This window comes from Podarcis erhardii, assembly GCF_964252035.2.
Source record: "Podarcis erhardii genome assembly, chromosome: 2".
In the NCBI taxonomy this organism is placed as follows: Eukaryota; Metazoa; Chordata; class Lepidosauria; order Squamata; family Lacertidae; genus Podarcis; species Podarcis erhardii.
Genome location: NC_138498.1, coordinates 64,399,855 through 64,423,643, shown reverse-complemented (window position 1 = coordinate 64,423,643; position 23,789 = coordinate 64,399,855). Strand labels below are relative to the sequence as shown.

Below are 23,789 nucleotides of genomic sequence, written 5' to 3'. Positions count from 1 at the left end.
ATGATGCCAGCAAGCTGTGTATATATGAATCGGCAGCTTTTAAGAAAGAGAAGAGGGACTTTGGACTGTCCTAGGATGCAGGCTGTTCTGTCAGCAGCCTTGATGTGAGAACGGCAGACGTTGGAGCCTCCATCTATGCTCAGCCTGTATATTTGTTAGTACATGCAGATGTTACAAAACACTACAACCCTCCAGGGCTCTGATTCAAAAGGAGACAAGTGAGCTGTTTGCCCCTGAAACATCTTGCTTTTCCTAGAACCAGAAAGAGCATAACTGTTTGATCAGTCATCCATGTTATTATTTGATGCAAGTGCTTAAAATACACAAGTTTCGTTTAAAGTGTTCAAAGCATTACATGCATATTACTTACCTGATATTGTGTTCATCCTTTGTGCTAAATATGAATCCCGTAAATCAGTTTTAGTTGCCCAATAAGGAAGCTGTACTAAATAGCTTAACAAATATTAGTTGAAAGGACTCCAAAGGCAGCCACGATCCTTCTGCAGTTGTGATCATCTCCCACAGGTGGCGTTTCCAGGCAATGCCCAAAAGTCTTCTGAGCATTCATTGCCTTTTTAGGGTCTGGTGGTGTGGGTCATGGTCTACTTACAGTGGCGTAGCGTGGGTTGTCAGCACCCGGGGCAAGGCAAGTAATTTGCGCCCCCTAACCCGTGGATTTGCGCCCCCTAACACGTGGATTTGCCCTAACCCCAGATGTTGCGCCCGGTGCGGCCGGCCCCCCCTGCACCCCCCACGCTACGCCACTGTCTACTTAAAGGGCCAGCAAGCTCTGGTGGTCCATTGCAGATCCACAAGCACTGCTTTATTAATCCTTAGGACAAACCTGTAAACAAACCAGTTCACACCTCCTGCTCTTAACCCCAATTCTCTTTTAGAGGGAGTCCAAAAATAGTGCATGCCTGCATCCTGGATAGGCCATATCTAACATGCTCTGGCACATATATCTCAAGAGGCCTCTTTGGAATGCAAGTACGTCAGTTGCATTTGTAAAACTGCCCCTTCCAAAGTGTGAAGTGAAATTTAGATTAACACACTGAATGGCAAGTCAGCCGGGTATTGGAACTAATGCACTACACAGTCAGCGCTTGGGGGGGTGGGGGGGTGGAAGCAAACCAATACTACAGAAAGCCACTCATGTCCATGTGCTTTCTCCTTCTTTCCTCCACATTGAAGAAGCCTGTTTACATGAGGAAGCAGAGAAAGGGAAGGCAGAGCTGCTGGAGAAGCAGAGAAATGAGATCACAAGGCTCCAACAACAACACCAGGAGGAGAAAGTGTGTCTGGAGGAAGCTCACCGCACTGAGACTGAGAAACTTAGCCAAGACATTAAAATCCAGGTTGGAGCTGTCTTATTCTTGCCCTTTTGAAGTGATGATGCCTAACTCATTGTCAGACCAGACATTTCTCTTTTGCTGAGCAGTATTCTAATGGCTCACAGTTTCAGAACCTAAAATGTGGTTTGGAGAAGCCACATACTAGCAAGACACTAGCAAGCAGTCATGCAGGTCCAGTGGGTTGAATGTGCAGCTAATTCTTCACCAGGTGCACACTGTTGTGTATGCTAAACTAGTGCACAACCACAATGGGAATGAGTGGTAAAGAATTGCCCCATGCTATTATATTACTCATCTCTAGTGTATCTTACAGTCAACTGCCTTTGTGTAATTCATTGCCCACTAAATCATAGCTTTACTAAATGTCAGCATTAACTGAAACCAGATCTTAAATCTCTGCACATATGTGTGGACGAGTAATTATTTAGCAACATAATTATTTTGTTTATGGCCATCCCTGTATTTCCATGTTGCAGAAAATCAGATAATTGACTGGTTAATAATTGTAAAGTTCCCTGGGGAAGGAATGGATATTACCATTTTAAAAGAGCTGTCATGTTTCAAAAGGTTTATGTTGAATCTGTTCTGTTGGTATCCCTGAAAATCCAACTTATCTAACTGAAAATGCAGTGACTTGCCTGTGTGCTGGTTTTGAGCAGATATTTATTTTAAAGCCCTGAATGTAAATTACAAGATTCATGTGTCAGCTCATTCACTGAAAAGGTTAGGTCACCCTGCAATAACCCAAGAAGCAAAAATTAGGAAAGGGTCGAGCTCCCAATTCCAAATATATTGTGGGGAGACCTGGATATCTTAATATGCATGTGTCATTCACAATGTACAGTGCTACAACACATTTTTTTGCCATTTAATCTTGAGTGTATTTTGTATTGAATTCAAAATGTAAATTGTGAATTAATGCGTATAGCTCAGTCTGATAAATCTTTGCTCTCACTGTGTTCAGTTAGGCTTATTTTCCACAAATATGATTGTAGCTTTACTAGCTGATTGATTGATCCTTAGGCATCTAAGATTCAACAGGGAGGGATGCAGATGCTTGAGGAATTCCCTTAGTTTATTTTCCTATTGAATTGGCTTGATCCATACCTCTTGGGCTACTGTACAAATCAGAGCATGCTTACCCCTCAGATTTTTGGATTTTTGCAAACCGTGGTAGGGAGCTAACTTACATTATTGCTAGAAGGTCTGCCTTTTAAAAATGTTTCCCAGTTTCCTTTGCAGGCAGCAGCTGAACCAAGCAGCCAAAAAGTCCAGTTACTGCTGTGATGGCATTCAAAATGAAACCACAAATGCCTCTGAGACTGCCAGGATGTGATGATGTGCCAGCCATCCTGGGGACTTTGTATGGGGGGGGGGGAGATGGCTGCCCCCATGGACCCTTGAGGGCGAACACCCTCCCCACTGCCTACAATATCCCTGGAAGGAGCAGCACGGTCATCACATTCTCTTGAATTTCATTTGCAGCCCCATTAAAACATTTGCATGCTAATTGCAGGGGCAGCTGAGTTTTCTTGAAGAGTCTGTTACAGTCAAAGCTCATATCCCAAACGCCTCCATTTTGGAATGTTTTGGCTCCTGAATACCAAAACCCCGGAAGTAAATGCTCTGGTTTTCAAACATTTTTCAGAAGCCGAACGTCCAAGACAGCTTCCGCTTAAGTGCAGGAGGCTCCTGCAACCAATCGGAAGCCACACCTCGGTTGTCAAATATTTTGGGAGCCGAATGGATTGCGTTCAACAACCGAGGTTTGACTGTAACTGTAAGACAAGAAGGGAAATTGTTTTTTGAAAGGCAGCCCTTGGACCACCCTGTAATAGTGGAAGTACATATTTTAATAAGAATTTCATTAATGCAGAAAATGGGGGGAACAGACTTAATAATGAACACATGTGAAAGCAACATGAACCAGAATTAGACCGATTTGTCCATTCCTAGCAAGAGGACTTTTATCATATGCACATGTTCTTGGGAGTCTGCCACAATGAACACAGTGGGACTTTCTGTTGAGTGAATGTTGCTAGGATCAGGTGTTAGGTGTAGTTTTACACCTGCACTAACAAACATCAGGCACTCACATAGCCAAGTGTGTCACGAATAGGTCAGCAAGTCCTCAGAAGGTGCTAGATTCTTCCTGGAGATTTGACTTGATCCTGGTTACTTGCTTGAAGAATGAACAGCAATGTATTCAGCCGGCAGCCAATGTGTATGGAAGATTGGCCTGCACAGATTTTTACCCTGACAGATTTCTGGCAGCAAGTCAGCAGCATGGATGTGGTGATCTCCATACAAGAATTCAGAACCCGTTTAAAGAAACAAGGCAATAGTTTTAGAATCTGCATAGTTCAATGCCTTTAGAATGGAATGTACCACTTAGAAAAGGGGGAGGAAACAGGTGCTAGAACCTCCTCCCAAATCACCGACAGGCCAGTGGAATTCAAACTGTGCTTCAGAGAACACTGAGGTGATGCATTGGAAGACCATCGCGGCCTTGTCAAGAAGAAAACTGGCAAGGTAGACAAGCTTCCCTGAAACACAGTTTGCCACCATTTCCAATGTTCAACAGCGGTATGCAGATGTAGGAGAGCATCTATTCCTTTCACTGAATGCTCATTCTTATGGTCCTTGCCATAATATATGTGCATATTATGACAATTTAAAGTGACGTACAGTGAATATTCTCTCACTCCACACTTAACTTGGGAATAAATCCCCTAAAACTCATTGGTGGTTACTTCTGAGCAGACATGTGTAGGATTGTACCACAGGGCTGCCATCCTCTGCACACTTAACTTGGGAATAAATATCACTGGAATAAGTAAACATATATAAGATAGGGCTGCATATGTACACTCAACTCTAGCCATATGATCACATCCTTGACATCCAGGTTCTTTCTTTTTCTGCCATATTCCCATATTCCAGTTCTCCAGTTTGATATGGAGCCTGAGGAAAGGGGGGAAATGGGGGGGAAATGAAGGTGACACCATCATCACCATCATCGTGATCAAATTATTAGTTTTAACTCCATCTTTTTCTGAGGCATTCAAAATTGCAACCACGAGTGCCCCCACCTCCATCTTGATATTCACATTCTACAACCATCCCATAGACTGAGAGATAGTGATTGGCCCAAGGTCACTGGCTGAACAGAGATTTGACTTCTCAATCCAAGACTGATGGTCCACTCACTACACCACTCTGTTTCTTCCCATGAGGTGTAGACATGCCCTGCAATAGTCTCACGTCAAATGGGGTTTTGCCGCTATTGTCATGCTTCAGAGACCTGCCCACCCTCTGACTAGAAGCAATAAGGGAATGGCTTCACTGTGCGGACACCGCAGTCAGTAAACAATGCTTCTTGCTAGCGTTTCTCAATCAGGCCCCTTGAACACGGCTGCCTGTCTCCAGCCTTAAAATGATGTAAACTCCTCTGTGTGAGATGTGAAATATCATGCAGAATGCTGGCAGTAAAGTATTATTTGTTAACAATATTGCAATATTGCCTGTGCCTTCCCCCCACCCACAGATAGAAAAGGAGAAGGATTTACAATGCAAGCAACAACTCTCTGAGCAGCATGACTTGCTGAAAAAAGAACAGGAAGAGAGACTCCAAGGTGAGAGCCAAAAAACCTGCTTGCAAAATATGTAAGCTTTGTTCCATTTGCATCAAAGCACTTGGGAAACCTGTGGTCCTCCAGATGTCGTTGGACAGTCAGGAACAATGGGAGTTCCTACAGTACCTAACATCATATGGAGAACTGCGGTTTCCCCACCCCTGCGCTATGGTATGCAAATCTCACTACAGTGTTGAGTAGGCCGCTCCTGACCCTCAACCCTGGTGATGGAGGCCTAATCTACGTGCTGTTTGGAAACTCATTTCTACAGCAAATATTGGTGAAGTTACTTCTGCTCCCTCCCTTGGTGAGCTTTATGTTGGCATTGTAGCACTACTGGGCCAGGTATGAAAGAACTTGTTCACGGGCATTCCCAGAACTGTTGTTGCCTCCTCATGGCTCCCTTGCTGTGCCCCACTCACCACAATCTGCTTCCCCTTTTCAAAAGTGGCAAAAGTGTAGCGTGGGGGGCAGGGGGACCATTTTTGAGGGGGTGCAACCAGGCACCCCCATGACTGGCATGAAGCTCTGGCAGCTGAGGTGTGGCAGCAGGCAGGTTGGTCTAGTGGGCAGGCAGATGGAAGCAGTGGGCAAGGAGCCTGTTGGATGCGGGCTGCGTTCACCCTCTCACTTGCCCTGCCTGCCCTGGGCACCAACAACCCATGCTACGCCACTGTAGTAGCAGCAACATGGATGGGGAAAGAAAGTGCCCTCCCTGCAGTATGATGAGAAGAATTTTCAAATTGGGAAGTAGATTGTCAAAAGGAATAAAGACAGCAAGTGCCTAGAGGAAAGTGAATGACCAGAGGAGGGATTACAGAAATAATGGCACGCCAAGTGCTCGGCTCCCAGCTACTAAATGTTAGTGTCATTAATGAATTTGTGGCCTCTGGAAATACTTTGGTCATAGATGCATTGCAAGAAAAGACAACACCACTGTTAAAATATTGTGTGTCCATGAGACTCTACTTTTTCCACCCTGCCATTCAGCAATGCCATGTTGTAACATGTTCCTAAATCAATTTTCCATTGTTAAGCTTCAATTCTCTGCTGGGTACTCCATATTCATTTTAGGCTCTCCATGTCGCTTATTTAATTTTTCACTTCCTCTCTGTCTAAATGCTGAGCATCTCTGTCAGAAGGAGGGAGAGGGAGAGAGAGAATGCGAGAATCCTTCCTAGTCCTTCTGCTGCTGTGCTGCTCTAAGGCATGGCCTGGCTTAGTGTCCCATCATCTGGTTTAGCTCTCTCCAGGCAGACCACATGTTGAAATTGTGGTTTTGCCACTTGTAGTTTGTCTGGGAGAGATAGTGCAGGATTTGCTCATTTGGTCTGGCTTAGAATTACCGGTACGTGCAAATGAGGGAAGAGAGACATGACCACAAAGATTTCAAGACTGAGTTCCATTCACGTTCTGTCCTTCTTGTTCTCTGAATATACTCTTGAGACAAACAGTGTGATGTGTTAGTACTCAGCTCTGTATGGAAGAGAACCCCTGGCTAGATTGGAGCAGGGCTTGTGTCTCCCACTGGTTTCTTCTGACCATAGTCTGTTGTTTCTCTTGCAGAACTCCAGAAAGCACATGACAAAGAGAAAGTGCTCCTGACCGAATCCTACCAAAAGTCCCAGTCATCTTTGCAGGTGCTGCCACTCTGTAATTGCTCCAAGTCAGAGGCAGCCAACATGGTTCCCTCCAGATTTTGTGGACTTATAATTCCGGGTCATCCTGGCTGGGACCTGCTGGATTTAATAGCTACCTGGCCATTAGGAGTTATATCTGCTACTAGCTATAAACCCACTAAAATTAATGTTATTAATGCATACAGAATAGTTCACACGTGCTCAGGGTGGTCGGGTCAGTAAGCTTGCTGGAGCACTGATTTATTCTGCCTCATATTTCTTCTCCAGGAGACTGTAGACAGATTGAGTTCCCAGATGAAGTCCTTCCAAGAGAAAATGAAACGGGTGGAAGAGTCAATCCTGAGCAGAGATTATAAGAAACACATCCAGGTGCCAAAAAACAAAACCAGCCACGATCAGTTAGATGGGATTTCTCCACCTGTTTATTAATGAAGACATAGATGTTACCTCCTTCTCTCACTACTGGGAAAACAAAGACAATGATGGGTGGCATAGTTTACATGTAATGCTAAGCCAAACCATGGTTTAACATAAAACCATGTGTGAGGAGATCGTGGCTGCTTTGCTCCTCCTTGATCATTCTTGAGCTCAGCCATGGATTGGCTTAGTGTGTCCTCTGAACTGGGACTTATTTAGCTCTCTCTAGACTAACCCTAAGTTGGAACCAAAGCCTGTACTATGCTTTTTGGCTCGTGGTTTGTCAAGGGGAGCTAAACCATGATCCTGGTTTCAGGAAACCTGCTAAGCCAAGCCATAGCTTAGCTCAGCATAGTAGCAAAACAAACCAGGAAGGAGCAGAGCAACCATGATAATCCCTGCTTGTGCATCCTAGCTAAGTTGTGGTTCAACTTAGGGCTTGTCCACACTTATGCTTGTCCCATGCTTGGAAAGCAGAGGTCCAAGTGGTTCTCTGCTTTTCCCATGCTTTCTAGGAACTGGTCCAAGCAGTTTTGCCTTTGCTCCATGATCCCATGGAAAACGCACTCATTAGCTCTAAATACGATAGATGCTTGCTCTGATTTGGCAGTAAGCAGTGGATTTTCCAAGAGGAAGCAGCAGGGCAAATGGAAGTGTGGATGAGTCCTTAGTGTGATGTGCAAACTAGGCCAATGTATGGGTCCAAAGAACAATGCTTATTGAACAGGAAAATGGGAAAGAGGAGAGTGCTTACCCCTACTTCTGTTCTAAGCATCCATTTGGCATTGTCGTACCATAAGCACAAATAAAGTCCACTTGACACCTCTACAAGTGAAAGCAATACTTGATCTCTCACCCAATGAATGCAACATAGATTGATGACTTGAATGTGTGAAAGCAGTTGTAATGGAACAAAACACCACAAGGAGAATATTGTTCAATGCAGCGCTTCCCAGTGAAGGGGGTGCACTCACTAATCTCTAAGTCATTGAATAATGTACTTGCATGACCAAATTAGCCCTTGTAGTGCAATTCTAATCATGGAGTTTATTCTCAACCATAGGATTTAGAATTGTAGGCCTAGTCTCTCACATGACTGAGGAGACAGTGAGTCCCTGGATGTAGTCTCGGTAGTGGCGCCCACCCTGTGGAATGCCCTCCCACCAGATGTCAAAGAAATAAATAACTATCTGACTTTTAGAAGACATCTGAAGGCAGCCCTGTTTAGGGAAGCTTTTAATATTTGAAGAATTGTTATATTTTGCTGGAAGCTGCCCAGGGTGGCTGGGGAAACCCAGCCAGATGGGTGGGGTATAAGTTTTTGTTGTTGTTGTTGCTAATGAGGTTCTCTGCTTTGCCAGCTTTCTAGTTGAGGGTGCATTTTGACATTTCCCCTGTTGTTTTCTAGGATTATGGGAGTCCCAGCCAGTTCTGGGAACAGGAACTAGAGAGTCTACATTTTGTCATTGAGATGAAGAATGAACGCATTCACAACTTGGACAAAAAGCTGCTCAACCTGGAAACAGTGGTGGGTTCAATGTACTCATTTTCATAGCTATTCCTAAGACTTGGTGGGGGTCTTGCACAGAGGACCTTGTGGTCTGCCATTCAAAACTAGCTAATTTCTGAGTACCACAAACACTTTCTCTTGAGCAGGGATGGAGAACCTGTGACCCTCCAGTTGTTTGGGTATGACATCTCTCATCATCCCTGACCATTAGCTATGCCAGCTGGGGCTGATGGGAGTTGGAGTCCCAATAACATCTGAAGGGCCAAAAGCTCTTCAGAACCTTGATCGCCAGACTTCTGTGGCTTCCTGCAGAAGACAACACATTCCAAGTCCTGCATCCTGGCCTTTAAACTGCACCGCCGCCCCCCCACCCCCCAGCAAGACCAACATCCAAGACCAGGGCCAAATTACACACAGTGCTAAGTGTCTTGATTGAAATTCACGATTGTGAGATCAAATGTGGATAGCAGCTGTGGGGAATGTTCTTTTAATTGGGATTAGGAGCATAATGCATGAGAAGACTTGGGGTTCATTTCATATGCTTCCCCATTCTGTTACTATCTCAACAATATTGGCCACTTTCTTGGAAGCTATTATCCTGGGAGGGAAACTCCCATCAACACCAGTGTGGAAACACCCCTTCCAGTGCAACTAGCTACTTCAGGTGGGGAATTTTTGTTGGGACCACAGCAGAAAGGAAAGGATTAAACTCTCCTGGTAGTATCATGAGCACAAATCATCATGGATTAAGGATGTCTGGAGTGGACCAAAGAGTATTCTAAAGACAAAGCTTGATTATAGGTGTATTAATCCTTTAAGGTCTGTGGGAAGAAACATCTAGGTGAATGGAGCATGGCTGTGTTTGACGGAAGCAATTCCATGTTCAGAAAATGCTTACTGGCCCAAAATGGCCACCACTGCAGCTCAGTTGCTTGTGAAGTGAGCTGGGCAACTACAACTCTCTTGAAAAACAAACCAGGGTTCTGCTATACTACTGAAGTTCTTCTTGGTAGATGGATCATATGGGTAGATAGCTCTGAACTAAAAGAGATACATGAACCTGAATTGGCAGACTACATACAAGCCTACATTGCCATAGCAATCAGAGACAGGGCAGACACCACGTTTGGTGCCTCTTGCAGACTTTCCAGAGTGACATAACCTCCAACTTATTTAATAAGAAGGGGGTTCCATGCGGACATATTCCTACAAAGTTTTAAAATACCTAATTGGGAGATTTCTTGATGTTATTGTATGCGTGGAATACCTGCAGCTGGGGTGAACTGTGTTGCAATTGCATTTGGTGTTTGATCACACCCTTGGCCTGCTTACAGATGGAGAGAAATTTGTTGCTCGAGGAGAAAGTTAAAACCCTTCAACAGGAGAATGAAGATCTCCAAGTTCGGATGCAGAACCACATGGCAGTGACAAGGTGAGACCTTCAGCTGCAGTAAGCATCTATTTCCCACTTCACCTTGGTGAAGGGCCCTTGGGACGGTGCACCTAAAGAGGGCCCAGTGAAAGCCTATGGGTCAGGACCTAGATTCAGTGTGCTTGTCCTGCATAATCAGATGCAGCCAACCAGAGACTGTACATTGTTCTAAGTGACGCTAATAATTGTGTTTTTATATTGTTGTAACCCACCATTGGGCCTTCTAGAGAAGGGTGGGTAAGAAACCCTATAAATCAAAATAATAATTACAACAATGATGATAGGATCAGCACAGACAGCATAGTTGTGGCAGTGCCAAACCAGCTACCATAGTAGCAAATCTGTGTGCTAGAGAAGACCTCTTCTCTGATGTGCTTCCTGCTCAACTTCCTGTGTCAGTGTGCTATTGTGATTGGAAAAGTTGCTATAGAAAGAAAGAAAGAAAGAAAGAAAGAAAGAAAGAAAGGAAGGAAGGAAGGAAGGAAGGAAGGAAAACGAAGGAAGGAAGGGAGGAAGGGAGGGAGGGTGGGCTCTATTAAGGGAGTCTTTGGTGGTTTATAAAAGCATTTTTCTGAACATTTGTAGTGTGTGCATTTCATGTTCCCCATACCCAATTTCAATACCATTACATTTCCCCACAGTATTACATCTTCCCACTTCGTTTGACAGAGGTGAGAAAGTGCTCATGATGAAAACTGAGGGCCACTCTCTTAAGATGCGTAGCTGCCTGCTATGTGTTCATTTTGACTTACAGGGGCAAGGGAGCCTGATTCCCATTGTGAAGACAGCCTATGGGAAGCAGGGGCTCTATGGAAGGGGAGGCATATCTCTTCACCTCCCCCCGGGGCCTGAATGGAGCTTGGTCCCTCCACAAAGCTTGGCACCAATATGGACTTTTCCCTCCCCATAGGCCCCACTTGGTGGTGTTGTGATTGTCATTTTGATCTCAGTAGAGGGAGTCTTCCCTCCTGTCTTCATAGCAGCAAACAGTTGGGGATGAAGACTAGGGCAAACGCAGTTGCCTGCTACAAGTCCAAGTTGGCCCCACCAGCCTCTCCACCAGTTTTAGGACTCCAAAGTCATTTGACTCTGTGCTTCTGCCCTGCAGGCAACTGTCCGACGAGCTCCTCACTCTCCGCGAGTCCCTGGAGAAGGAGTCGCAGCTGCGAGCGCAAGCTCACCGGGAGAAGGAAGAGCTGCTGTACCGAGTGCTGAATGGCGACTCTCCCCACCCGTTCCCTATCTCCACGGAGGCAACACTCATCGCTACGTAGCATTCGGATAGGCCAGAAAGACTGGGGTGGGGCAGGGAGGGGCGAGGTGGCTCCTTCCTTTTCTTCTAGGCCTCTCCATTGTTGACTAGACCTAGAACTCTCATGCTGAGTGGCACTCGGGTGCAAGGAAGGTTCCGGAGGTTCTGTGTGCTTTGATTTTCTCCCATAGGTGGCCTCATTGTTTTGTGACACTTGAAGAGATTGAACTGGCCTGCCTTAGGAATAAGGGGGGTACTCCTCACCCCCCCACACACAAAAGAGGTCAGCTTTAATGCTAGCCAAGACGTTTCTGTGTATGCCACTAAGCACTTACTATGGGTCTTGCCCCACCCCGCTCCCTCAGGGAGGTAGCAAGACTTGCTACCTCATATATATTCGGCCATGAAGGAAATGGCAGAGATACGGTGGGAATCCGAGTGACCCATAATTTAAGATTTCAGTAGAAAAAGCTGTAGCTGAGAAGAAGCCATAGGATAGAAGAGAGGCAATGAAAGTTTGAAGGCACAGGCCCAGATCTGAATGTCCTTTCATCTGCCAGGTTTTGGAGGAACCAGAGTTTGCATGCCCACAACTGTTTTGGTCTGAGCTGGAAGAGGCAGATCGGACCACAAGCATGCATTTTGATTCCTAAATGCAAAACTTTGGAGAACTCGGGCAACAATATGGATACAAACTTCTGTGGTTGAGGTGCATTCTAGATGTTCACCCAGTCACAGAGGAACTACTTATCAGCTCCTGCGTTGCTGGGAGAACTTTCTCTCTCTCCAGAAAATGACTCTGCTGTGTCATTTTCTCTGCTCAATGACCATAATCTTTTCTACATACCCTCCTCCATGATGTGTTCAATCCCTGCCCACATGGCTGCCATCATTTCCGTGTTGAAACTGCTGCATCAGATAAGCAGCTGCTGACACGGCTTGGGAGAGAACTGAACAGGCACCTCCTTGGGCTCGGTTCCTTTCAAAAAAAATATTTTTTCAATAGAAGGTATTTTTGCCTGCTTTTATGAGTTGTCAGTTTAGAAAGCAACAGATTGGAAACGGCCTTAAAATTGCAAGCCTTTGGAAACCAAGGGATTCTTTTTTTCTTTTTTAAAAAAGCAATATAGCTTCTTGAGAAGCTGAAAAGGAAGATGGTGCCCTCCACTGGTTGTGATGAAGCAGTGCTAGTAGTTGCAGAGAAACGGAAGTTGCTCGAGGCTGGAGAAACTAGAGGCTAAATAGATAGCAGGTGCACGTAATGGTTGTTTTATGGGTTTTTGTTTTTTAAAAAAGAAAAGATGATTTGAATTGAGACAAAGGGCATGTAAAATGTCTTGATTCTAATCAAGAAGCATTTTATACTTCCCTGCGTGGAAACGGTGGTTTGTACTGTGTATGTAAATGTAGCATGTAGTGCAAAAACAGTGGCTCATCGCAGTAGTGATGCTCAGGAAAAACCGGTGCCTTGAGAGAACATCACACAGATCTCCGCAACGTGTGGGCCACCCAGCCGAACGCAGCCCCACCGGCTGTGTCTGGTGGTCAGCCAGGTGTTTCCCACAGACACATGCGCACACCCATTTTTGAAGTACCCGATAGATGACAAAACTAGGAGACTGTTCACATCCGGTGGGCTGCGTCACAGCCAGTGGGTTGCAAGCTGTGGAGGCCTAACTCAAAGGCGTGGGTTCTGCTTCTGCAGCATGGCTTGGCGACAGTGACGTTTGTTTGCTAACGTGTTCAGTTCCTGAAATCATCATTCAGGCAACCAACAAGTGGATCCCACCCAACCCTCAGTCTTGGCAAACCTTTATTTGTTGTTCCTCACATATAATGCAGCTCTGTCTGCAGCGGTGAAATGGTTTTATCTTGGAGAAACACAACAAGCTTGTAATAACGCTGTATCTAATTGAGGCTTTCCACAAAATTTCGGTATGGTATCAGTTGGAAAATCTGTCACTAGTGTAAGACAGAGTGATGATAAGTGGGAGTGAGAAACTGTTAACTAGTGATCACAGTAAATATCTCATATGTGTGTGCTGGTGAAAACCTCTCACCCGCTTTATTATTTTTTTAAAGTGATTTTCTCTCTCTTTTGCATTTATTATGTAAGTTATGAAGCAAATTCTGTGTGGATTTTAGGGAATTGGCAGAGGGGGTGGAAATAATCGAAGTGACCGAGTTTCTGGTACTGTAGTTAAGCCAGCACTTTTCTGATCTGGCCTTAGTGCTGCTAAAGGGATTCTAAGACATGGGGGTAGGGCTATTGTGTCAGTCGAAAAGCACAAGCATGCAGAAGGTCCCAGATTCAATCCCAGTTTCCAGGTAAAGGTAGTCAGAATGGAAAAGATCCTTACCTGAGAGCTGCTGCCAGTCAGAATAGGCAATATGTACTAGATGGACCAGTAATCCGACTTGGCATAAAGAATTTGGGAAGCTGTGTTATAATAAGTCTGACCATTGGTCCATCTAGCTCAATATTGTCTACACTGACCGGCAGCAGCCCTCGAAGTAGAACCATTCCCAGACCTACCTGGAGATGTTAAGGATTGAACCTGGGATCTACTGCATGTAAAGTAGATGTTTTCAACCACTGAGCTATGCTCTTCCTCAGACGAAACTTCATATAGCCCTGCGAATACAAGGAGGTTGCTCACCCTCTCCCTGAACAACTCACTTCTTCAGAGAGTAAGCACTGCTGAGCATGTTATGTGTCGCTTGTAGTGGCAGCAGGGGTTGGGAAAAGGTAAATATTCTTCTTGTTTTGCTGTTGTACGCTATTGGGACCACGGAGCCTCACCAATGTACCCTTTCCCAAAGATGTCCAAAAGTTGAGATCTATCCACACCATACATTTAAAGCACTCTTGGACGACAGCCATGGTTTTCGCCAAAGGATCCTGGGAACTGTAGTTTGTTAAAGGTGCTGGCCACACAGACCTATGGTAACCAGCAGCACCCTTAACAAACTACAGTTCCCAGGATTCTTCACAAAAACTTGTGTAAGAATGGGTTGAACATAGGATGTAGATGTGACTATCAGAGCCGCCTTTCCCATAGAGCTTAGTGGTGTGTCACGCCAGGGCGCCAGCCTCTCTAGGGCACCCTAGCAAGTGGGGGAGCTGTGCAGCTTTGCCGGCAGCCTTCCCTTTCCCTGCACACCCGCCAGCTGCGCCCCGCCAACCATAAGGCTAGCAGGCGCGCAGCTTCCCTCCCAAGCCTCTGCGGGGATCGCTCTCCCACAGCGGCATGGGGGAGAGTTGCTCCGGCCTCCCATGGCTGGCAGTGTGCAGCTACGGTGGCCACCCCAACACCATCCGTGGTAATTTGGGAGCACTGGGCGGATATTTGCACCCCAGCGCCACATCTGCTAAAGACGGCCCTGGTGACCATAGTGCTGGGTCTGTACTGTATGTCTCAGAGGACTTGTGAGGGGGAAAAGGGCAATAACAACACTTTTTGGAGGGTTGCCTCTAGCCAGCTGAAAGAATGTAGAGCCAATGGCCCATCTAGTCCTCCATCCTGTCCTCATGTGGTCAGCCAGATGCCTGTGAGAAGTCTCAAGCTGGACATGAACACAACCCCACTCTGCCCACCTGTGATTTCCAACAACTGGTATTCAGAGGCATAATGCCCAGAGCACTCGAAGGCCTGAGACAGCCTGCAGAGGCACCTCTGCCAACTCTTCCTGGAAGTGAAGCAGCACATAGCACAGAAGAGGAAGGCTTCTGAGCCAACAGTTCTCAGGAGAGAAACTCCCCAATGGCTCTGCAGTCCCAGTGAAGGGAGCCAAAGTTGACACCAGATCCAAACCCTGCCAGGCACCTTTAGGAGGTGATACAAATAGCATAGAGTAGCATTAACCAGGTGGCTCTTTCAATCTATTGAGCTGGTTTTCTTGACTCACCCGTTGTAGTGGCCACCATCAGGCAAGGTGTTTCTTACCGTAAGCCTTCAACCGCCCAGTCCAGAATCAGAGCTGGAAGCAGGCCAATAAAGGATGAAAGGAATAAAACCTCTCACTTATTTTTCAGAAGAATACAGGGCCCACTCCATTACTTATGTCAGCTTTCAATACTTTGCAAGGCAGCCAGTGGGTAAGCCTAAAAGTGTATACTCAGAAGTAAGCCCCCTTGAGTTCACTGATTCTTACACCCAGGTAAGTGTGTAGAGGATTGCGGCCTCCGTCATAGAAGTGCACCTTGAAATCACTGGCTAATGAAATACGTGAAGTACGCCTTAGCGAAGGAGACAAAGGGCAGGAGCTCTGTTTACAGTTATTAAGAAAGGAGGGTGCTTATTTTGATGAGAGTTTGGGGATCTGATCCAGGCGTTGGCGCTCTCATTTCTATGTTAGCAAACAGGGAAGGGTGTTTTGTGTTTTTGTTCACTTAATGATAACAGGTTTTATTATTATATTATTCAGCCTGCTGCAATAGCATGAGAAAGTTGTAAAATGGCGGCTGGTGGAAATTTTCCAGTGTTGCAAAATGAATGTAATTTCTTGCAGCGTACAAATGAATGAAATGTACTTTCCCTCCCATTTCTGAAGTATACTTGTTCTTTATGAGGGGGGGGGGAATGCTTGGCCTCCTTCACTGCCATCCTCATAACCTCTTGATTTATTTCTTGGTCCCCTGGTACATATCCTTCTTTCCTGATTATGGGACTGTAGGGTGATGCTGACATTGGCAACAATGTTGTGTGTGTGTGTGTGTGTGTGTGTGTGCTCTTGCAGAAAGTGGGGTGGGGAGGTCATGAGAATTGGGAGGGGGAGACTGAAAGCTGTTCTCTCAGTCGCCTCCCAACATGTAACTGCAAGCTTCCTATGGCTATGGTCCTGCACATATGCAATAGAAGGTGGGGCCTTCTGAATTAAGCAGGACATCTGAGTCAGTGGCGTAGCGTGGGGGGTGCAGGGGGGGCCAGCCGCACCGGGTGCAACATCTGGGGGGGCGCACTCGCACTCGAGTGCTAAAATCCACGGGTTAGGGGGTGCAAATTACTTGCCTTGCCCCGGGTGCTGACAACCCACGCTACGCCACTGATCTGAGTACATGCTTGGGACCTGCACAACTGTGTACACACAGCCCTGACTTCTCCATCTGGCTATTTAGTCTGGGGAGATGGTTTATAGGAGCCCACTGCTACACACATGGAACACTTGGATCCAAGCCAAAGAATTTAAACACCCTTCCCTGATGGGTGATGCTTCTGAAGACTCTGCAGCCTCTAGTAAAAAACTTTATAGTGAAGAGCATTTCAGTTCAGTGGAAAATCACTGGGCCTGCACCTAAAATTGGCTACTTAGACCTAGAGAGGAAAATCAGGCACCCTGGAACTTGTTACTTAGAACCAGTTAAGAAGTACAGATGAAAATGGACATCATAAATAACTGGGTAAAGTCACAAAAATAAAATAAAATAAACTGATGTTGCCAAAATGCCTTCAGTGCCTTCCGGAAAATCTCTGGTTGTTCTACCTCTAATTTTCTCTCTTAAGTTTTCTTTGTGAAGGCCTTTTTTCCTTTCCTTTTTTTTTTTTTTAAGAAGCATTCAGTGATGCATATTGCTACCTGATAAAGGTTTTACCATCTCCACAAGGGCCAGAGCAGATGAGACGGCAAGAACTCCCAGCTCTACATTTTGTCCAATAGGACCTACGGGGTAGATATGGATGTGGGTAATACAGATTTGGACTGTAGTGCTGGGGAATTTTAAAAAATAAATCGCCTACTTACTGAAATTCTGCTCATGCGTATCTGCCTTCGAAACTACTGTTGCATGTACACGCATATATGCTGTAATAGGGCATACAGCTGCTGGCAGGGAAAATTGGGAAAATTGCAGGGTTAACCGTCCGTAACCAGACAAATGGTCCCAATCCCGTCTGGAGTCTCTCCAGGCTGATATATATAACATTTAAAGAGAGGTGAGATCTGATCATAGATCTCAATAATCTTGTTTGACCCTGTGAATGAAGATGTTCACACAGAGCCAGAATTCCCAAGATAACATTTTTCTGGCAATAGTCATGAATATCTTTGAGCGTTTTCCTGTCTTTCACAATATCCCTGCGAGCAAAAAGGTACTCTGCCTCTGCTTCAAAAAGATTTGTGCTACTTTAATGAGTCAAACATGAAAGGGTAAAGGACAAAATAAAAGAAGGCAACTGTTTATCCCTCGGTTTTTGATGGCCGCCTCTAGTCTTTGGATTTCCAGTAGGACCTGGACTTTCAGCAGTGCAGGACCAGAGGCAGTTACCCAGACTTTGCCTTCTTTGGGGCTGGTGAGGCTGGAACCAAGCGAATGCGGGTGGACACTGCAGTGCCTCCTTGCAGATTTTCAGCAGTGCAGGTGTACAAACCATCATCCACAGCACGTGCTTCATCAACGTAAAGGATGCTCTCAGATTCCTGCTGCACCTGCCCACCACGCCGCACCAAATCTGTGCGTTCGCGAACATAGGGTGGTCTGCCAATCTGAAAGTGAGGAAGGGCATTATTTGAGAAACATGGCAGAGCACATGGCAGTCAGTGCACAAGAGAGTTTAGCAGTGGCTTTTCCCAGTGTGTGGAATTCTAGCGGCACCCACTCCTGTAACTTGGAAATTATTCAGGTGCAAGCAAACCGCATGACAAGGTTGCCTGGTGTTTATCTGCAGAGGAACAATTTATGTTTTCATTCTGGCCTACTCATTTGAGGAGGTCAGGCCAATCATTATTCAGCTTGGCTTTGTACACCCTCATTGGCTAGGTTTGTGGGTTGGGCTAGCCTTTGTTCACTTTCTAAGGGGGAAATTCCACAGATCAGCAGGAAAGGAGACGGGCTTAAAAGACCCATACTGTTACAGTACAAGCCACTTTTCTTATCCCACACCCACTCACCCCATCAGCAACCTGTTACCTACTTGCTGTCCTGGATATTCCCACGTGAAATCAACAGCAATTTCTGGTTCCCCAAAGACAGTGCAGGTGACATTGAAATTGTCTCCAACATGGAAGGAGGCCACTGAAGCTCTGATAGCTGGCTTGGGAACTGAAGAAGGATCTGCAGAGTTGGAAATAAAACACACACACCAAAAGAAACCAGCATATAGGCATCAGTTCCTGCCACTCCCCCATTGCTCCTTGTGGAGTTGTTAGATAGGCATGGCATGGCGAAATTCTACAGTTCTCCCACTTGGAGCACAGGCTGAATGGAAATGGGGCAGTGGATCCTGAGTCTGAGGCCTCTCCCACACTCTCTCTGGCCTTAGTGATGCTCTGCGACAAGGCCTTGCCTGTGAAGCCTTCTGAATCTGACTGGTAGCCTTTGTGCAAGTCCAGCAATGGGCAAAGATTTGCATCAAGGTGTCACCTAGAATAATGACTCTAAACTTCGATAGGTGCCGCCAACTCCCTGCCGAATCAGAATCACTTCTTGCCTGGAGAAAAAGGCCTCATTCAGTGGACATTATGAAAAGTGACAATACCTCCCACAGGCTTTCCCAGATTCTGCCTGGGTCCTGATTGCCTGGGAGTTGTATATAAATCATTTTAAATTAGGTTAGAAACAGTTTTGAGCATTCCTTTGCAACCTGTGGTCAGCAAACCAAGACTCCTTTTCCTTGATCGGCATGACTGAATCTCCCTGATCATAAGCACATCCCTTGGATAGAATGAACACACCTGCATTCTCATAGTCACATTCCCTTTTGCAAAAGAATGGAACTGTTTGATGATGAGATGAACTTCTTTTATCTCTAAAGCAGCCACATACCCTTTTGGGACAGTTTGGGCTGAATTAATCTGAATTTGACAAGCTGAGTTTTAAAAAACATTAAAATGAAAAAGGCAAGCAGATTGGTGGACTTTTCTTTCTCCCTCTCTCTCTTATACACATACACACACTTGGGAGATAGAGAGATAGATGATTAATTGTTAAGGCAACTTACAGTTCACATAAATCAGCATGTATTTTGTGGAGATCTGCCTCACTCCATCCACATTGGCCATGCAGAAGAGGGAGCCAGCATGGGAAGGTTGTGGGCGGTGGATGATGAAGCCCCTCTTCACATCATACGAGATGCCTAGTCCATCCACAAGCACTTTCTCAGGGGGGAACTCCCGGTGCAGCGTCACTTTGGCTGCTGGATTTGTCACCTGGCACGGCAGGAGGGTGGGGTGGTTTGTACGCAGCTGAATCACTTCATAGTAATCTTCTGTGGGCACAAATAGCTCCTGAGGGTCTGAGGGGAAAACAGAAAGGGGCGTTTGGATGTGCAGAGACAGCATTTTCTCCTGGGCAGGGCCATACATTATTGTCATCTATAGCCTCTCTATAAAATCCACATGCGATCATTTGTCAAAAAAGATGCTGCCTCTCAGTGAAAAGGGTTCCCAGCTTTTGAAATGGCACCTTTGGACTAATCTCCAGGCCATACCCACCCCCCTCCACAGCCATTTCATTTACCAGCCCTCCTCTCACCCTCCTGATGGAATATGCATGGACCGAGGATGGCTGGTGGTGCTGTAAGTGTGTTTAAAAGTAGCCAACTGCACAGACACAATATTCACATTTGCAGCTCCACCCAGTTTTCTTCTGGCCCTGCCCAGTATTGTCAAGTGACCCTCATAAGTGTGTAGGGAGTATATTAGAAAATAATGACTAGGAAAGGGGAGGCCAGAAGCAGGGAGGAAGAGGTCCACCCCCCACCGCCTTAAACCAAGAAAAAAGCCTGGCCTGTGAAGAAGATGAATGTTTTGCCCATCTTGTCCTCTCCATCACGACACTCGCTGTCACGGCACTGGAAGGACCAGCAGCTGTACTCGCCCGTGTCTGCCGCGGTGGAATTGGCAACGGTCAGCTGACTGTGCCTCTCAAAGTGTTTGATTCTGAAAGAGAGAAGGGCAAAGATGAGGCAAGGAAGAGCTTTCCCCTCCAGACCTGGGACGTTCCATCCATAAGCACATTCACCACTGAACGCAAGACCACGTCACATCTATCCAACACAAACAGTTGCCGTCAATATGCTCACCGCAGTCGCCTCTCCACGTCGTCATCCTCCAAGTAGGGAGGGTATCTCCATTTGACCGTCTTTCCTTTGCAGCGCAAGTCGAGGGCTTCGCCTGCTCTTAGCACCAGCGTGTTGGACACCTTCTGGAACTGCCCCTTTGCCACTGCCCTGGTCAGAATGGTCGGCTTGCCTTCCCTGGGAACAGTCGTGGCTTTAACTTGGCTTTTCTTTAGAAACTTTGGAGTCCCCTGTTTAAGTTTTTTGCTTGGCACTTTGGGAAATTTGGAGCCACTGGCTTTCGGCTCCTTCGTGGCTGCCTTCTCCGAAGCTTTGGAAGGCTTTTCTTTTTGGCATTCAGCTACGAAGATAAACATTTATATGAAACATCGCAGTAGTGGCCTTGACCTTCACTTCATATATACATGATATAGGGCTGGTGTCACCAGTCTCTTGCACCAATCCTATTTTTTTAAACTTTCTATTTATGAACGTCATCTTGCCACACCTATCAGGACTATTGCCAATTGAATACAAAGAGTTACCTTGGAAGTCAAATGCCTTGTGAGTCAAATGTTTAGGCTCCCAAACACCGCAAACACACCGCAAACGGAGTGTTCCGGTTTGCGAACGTTCTTTGGAACCCAAATGTCCAATGTGACTCTCACAGCTTCCGATTGACTGCAAGAGCTTCCTGCAGCCAATCAGAGGCCGTGCCTTGGTTTCTGAATGTTTTGGAAGTCAAACAGATTCCATTCGACTTCCGAGGTACCACTGTACACAATACACTAACAGATATTAAGCTTCTCCCAAGTGCATGCCTTCCAACTGCTTTGGACTACAACTCCCATCAGCCCTTGTCAGTGCTGCTGTGCTGGCTGGGACTGATGGGAGTTGTAGTCCAAAACAGCTGGAGAGCACCTGGTTGGCGGTGGCATGGTGCACATGCATGGGCAAGAGCCCCCAGTTGGCTCCACTGGTACATTTGCACCCCACAGACCTTGCTGCCACCTTACCCCTCCTGGCAAGCAGCAGCCAGCGACTCACCTGACAGGAGGTCAGGTAAGTACCTTGGTCCCACCACACCATCTGCTATTGCTTCTCTGGACTTGAGCTCAAATGAGACCCACAAGCACTGGAACCAGCTGGCAGCCTAGGGGTTCACAGAACATCTTGCCTTAAAGGAGGCTTCCTATCTTTGCCTGCAGAATGAATTTCTCCCGCTCTAAAAAAACTCAATTAAAATTTTGGGCTCTTTGCAAAATGCATGTATCTGCAAGCATAGTCCACCCAAACCATGACATTCTCAAAAGGTCCTGATATATCATGTTCAGCAAATCTTCCGGCGAATGTTGATTCTGCAAGTTTGCTGAGTAGCTTTGTTCTCTTGTCTGCCCCTTCACCAGAGGTGTACCTAGAGGTTGGTTCGGGGCAAGGGCAGATACCCCAAAAGGACCTACCAAACTATGGAGTGTCACTGTGTGACAACACAGTGATGCTGCAATGATAGGATTAAAAGTGGGAGAAGCTTCCTATCATTCTTGCACCACAACACAAAGGTATTTGGGGTTGTTTTGCCCTTCCTCCTCAAATTGCCCTAACTCTGGAAGCTTCAAGTATTTGGGTCCTGTAAAATGTAGTAATTTCTAATGTGATTATTATGGTAGAGTGGGTATTTTCTGTAGGAGGGTGCCAATACAGCTCCTTGCCAAGGGTGCAAAGGAGCCTAGGTACGCCTCTACCCTTCCCATATTTATAGCAGTGTTCCCAGTTGTTTGGACATGTAGGAAATCTGCACTTGCAATCTAGTCCAAGACCAGGTCAAAGCTCAGGAGCTGATCTCTACCCCAGATTGGCTCCTGGTGTACGGCAGCAATGAGAGGCTGTGGGTGTTCATGCTCCCCACAAGAAATTCCTTGTGCGGGAAATGGAGAAATGCCCTGAGCATTTTAACTTTTATTTTTCTGCTAGAGAAGGGAGGGGAATCGTAGGAACACAGAGGGACAAAGGACAAAGGAAAACATGACTTACCCCAAACAAAGAGGAGGGTGAAACAGCTCAAAACAGCCAGCACTTTGAAATTCATCCTGGGACGAACCAGAGACAAGAAAATATGTCTCTGCACAGCCCGTTTACAAGTGGCGAAGTTGCTACGTGCTGCTGCAACTTCCACAGCTCAGAAGAAATCTCACACCAAAGTGTTCTCCTTGGTGGGCGGGGAAGGCAAGGGGGTGGGTAGTATGGGGTAGGAAGGAGATTTCAAAGCAAAGCAAACTCATGGCTTGCGCCTTTCAACAAAACCCCTTTCACACATGAATGCCGCAAGGGGTCAGGATCCTACAGGGGAGGTGAATAGGCCTATTCAGTGCAGCACTCTGTCAGACGCGCTCCAGGCTTAAAACCCACAATTTCCAATTACAAAATATTATGGCTGATCCCTTTTCAGATGCATTCCACAGAAAGCAGCGGGGGGCGGGCAGAGAAAGTAGTTGATGTTTCTTAGGTTTAATGAAAGTAGCTCAGGCGAGGACCAGTGCCTCTCTCCATTAGAGATGGAAGAGTCTCTTCATTTCTGTTTTCTCAGTTCTTCATTTCTCTAATACTCACTTATCCACATTTCCACATCATTATGAGATTTGTTTATTTTTAAAAGTCCTTATAGAAATTTCTCAGAGTTTCAGTTTGAATTTCTCATAGTGAGACACATTTTTGTATATTTTGCCCAATATACTATTCCCCCAAGCAATTTCCCCTAATTCGATGCATTTCTTCTATGTTACTTTCACTAATATATAGCTGCATTTTAGGATACGCATTGTTTCAGGAACCCTGGACCAGATAGGAATTGAACCAAAATTCTCCCACCCTCCTCCTCCCAGTACAGCTCCAGAGATGCTGTAAAGCTGCAGATATTCATCAGATCCTCTGAATACTAAGATGAGATCCTTGAAGAAAGGACAGTCTACAAATGTAACAAAGAAATTAAAATATGAATGCTTTACAGCATCTTTAAAGTGAATGTCTTATGGCAGATCTTTTGATATACTGGACATATTATGCACATATAACTGGTAAATCTGTCTTAAACTCTGCTTAAATTGGAGTTACGCTGGCACACACACACACACACACACACACACACACACAGCTTACCAGTATATTGCTGTGACTATACAACTGGGAGTCTGGGACATAAGTATCTAAGGTAAAATTAAACGTCACACTATGGTGAACAACTTGTTGTTGCAAGCATTGCAGCTGGCCAGATGGAACGATCCTCCCTCTCCTTCCATCACACCCCTGACCACCCAGAGCCAATCTGGGGTACAGAAGGGTACAGGTGGAGGCAAGGGAAATTCCTTTTTTAGCAAGTGAAGGAGGGCTTACTCTGACGGGACTCAATGAGGTGAATCCCGCCCCTGTTTCTTATCTGGATTTCCACTTGACCAGATAAAAAAAAGAACCTTCAGATCCCCCCCCCCCATTAAAAAACTGATTTGTACCCTTCACTGTTTATAAACTTTATGTGTATAGATATAGATATATATGTTT

General features: G+C 45.8%; 2 protein-coding genes across 3 annotated transcripts in view; one reads left to right on the top strand and one right to left on the bottom strand.

Moving 5' to 3' along the window:
- The window catches only part of CCDC69 (coiled-coil domain containing 69), a 35,005-nt gene extending 19,219 nt beyond the window's left edge, over positions 1 to 15,786 (top strand). The window contains exons 3-9 of one of the 2 annotated variants that reach the window (XM_081848610.1): positions 1,198 to 1,358; positions 4,903 to 4,990; positions 6,557 to 6,630; positions 6,898 to 6,999; positions 8,456 to 8,575; positions 9,892 to 9,989; positions 11,098 to 15,786. In XM_081848610.1, the coding sequence (XP_081704736.1) occupies positions 1,198 to 1,358; positions 4,903 to 4,990; positions 6,557 to 6,630; positions 6,898 to 6,999; positions 8,456 to 8,575; positions 9,892 to 9,989; positions 11,098 to 11,263 (809 nt within the window). In that variant the 3' untranslated portion in view covers positions 11,264 to 15,786. Of the gene's footprint in view, positions 1 to 1,194; positions 1,359 to 4,902; positions 4,991 to 6,556; positions 6,631 to 6,897; positions 7,000 to 8,455; positions 8,576 to 9,891; positions 9,990 to 11,097 lie in introns of both variants that reach the window. The other variant, XM_081848609.1, reaches the window with a different exon arrangement.
- A 1,559-nt stretch (positions 15,787 to 17,345) lies between these two features.
- Positions 17,346 to 22,459, bottom strand: LOC309336103 (platelet-derived growth factor receptor-like protein). Its single transcript, XM_081851563.1, has 6 exons — positions 22,269 to 22,459; positions 20,262 to 20,598; positions 19,967 to 20,118; positions 19,179 to 19,472; positions 18,153 to 18,292; positions 17,346 to 17,724 (listed from the first exon to the last, which is right to left on the bottom strand). Exons 1-6 carry the CDS (start codon positions 22,321 to 22,323, stop codon positions 17,503 to 17,505), a joined length of 1,200 nt encoding a protein of 399 aa, XP_081707689.1. The 5' UTR covers positions 22,324 to 22,459; the 3' UTR covers positions 17,346 to 17,502.
- Between the last annotated feature and the right edge of the window lie 1,330 nt (positions 22,460 to 23,789).

Excerpts from the sequence above, each read along its gene's own strand:
- LOC309336103 (XM_081851563.1), bottom strand. The coding sequence starts at position 22,323 with ATGAATTTCAAAGTGCTGGCTGTTTTGAGCTGTTTCACCCTCCTCTTT. Across the intron at positions 19,473-19,966 it reads AACATTCATCTTCTTCACAG|ACCCTCAGGAGCTATTTGTG; the intron begins GCCAGGCTTTTT and ends TTTTCCCCTCAG. Across the intron at positions 17,725-18,152 it reads GGGAATATCCAGGACAGCAA|ATTGGCAGACCACCCTATGT; the intron begins GTAGGTAACAGG and ends CCTCACTTTCAG.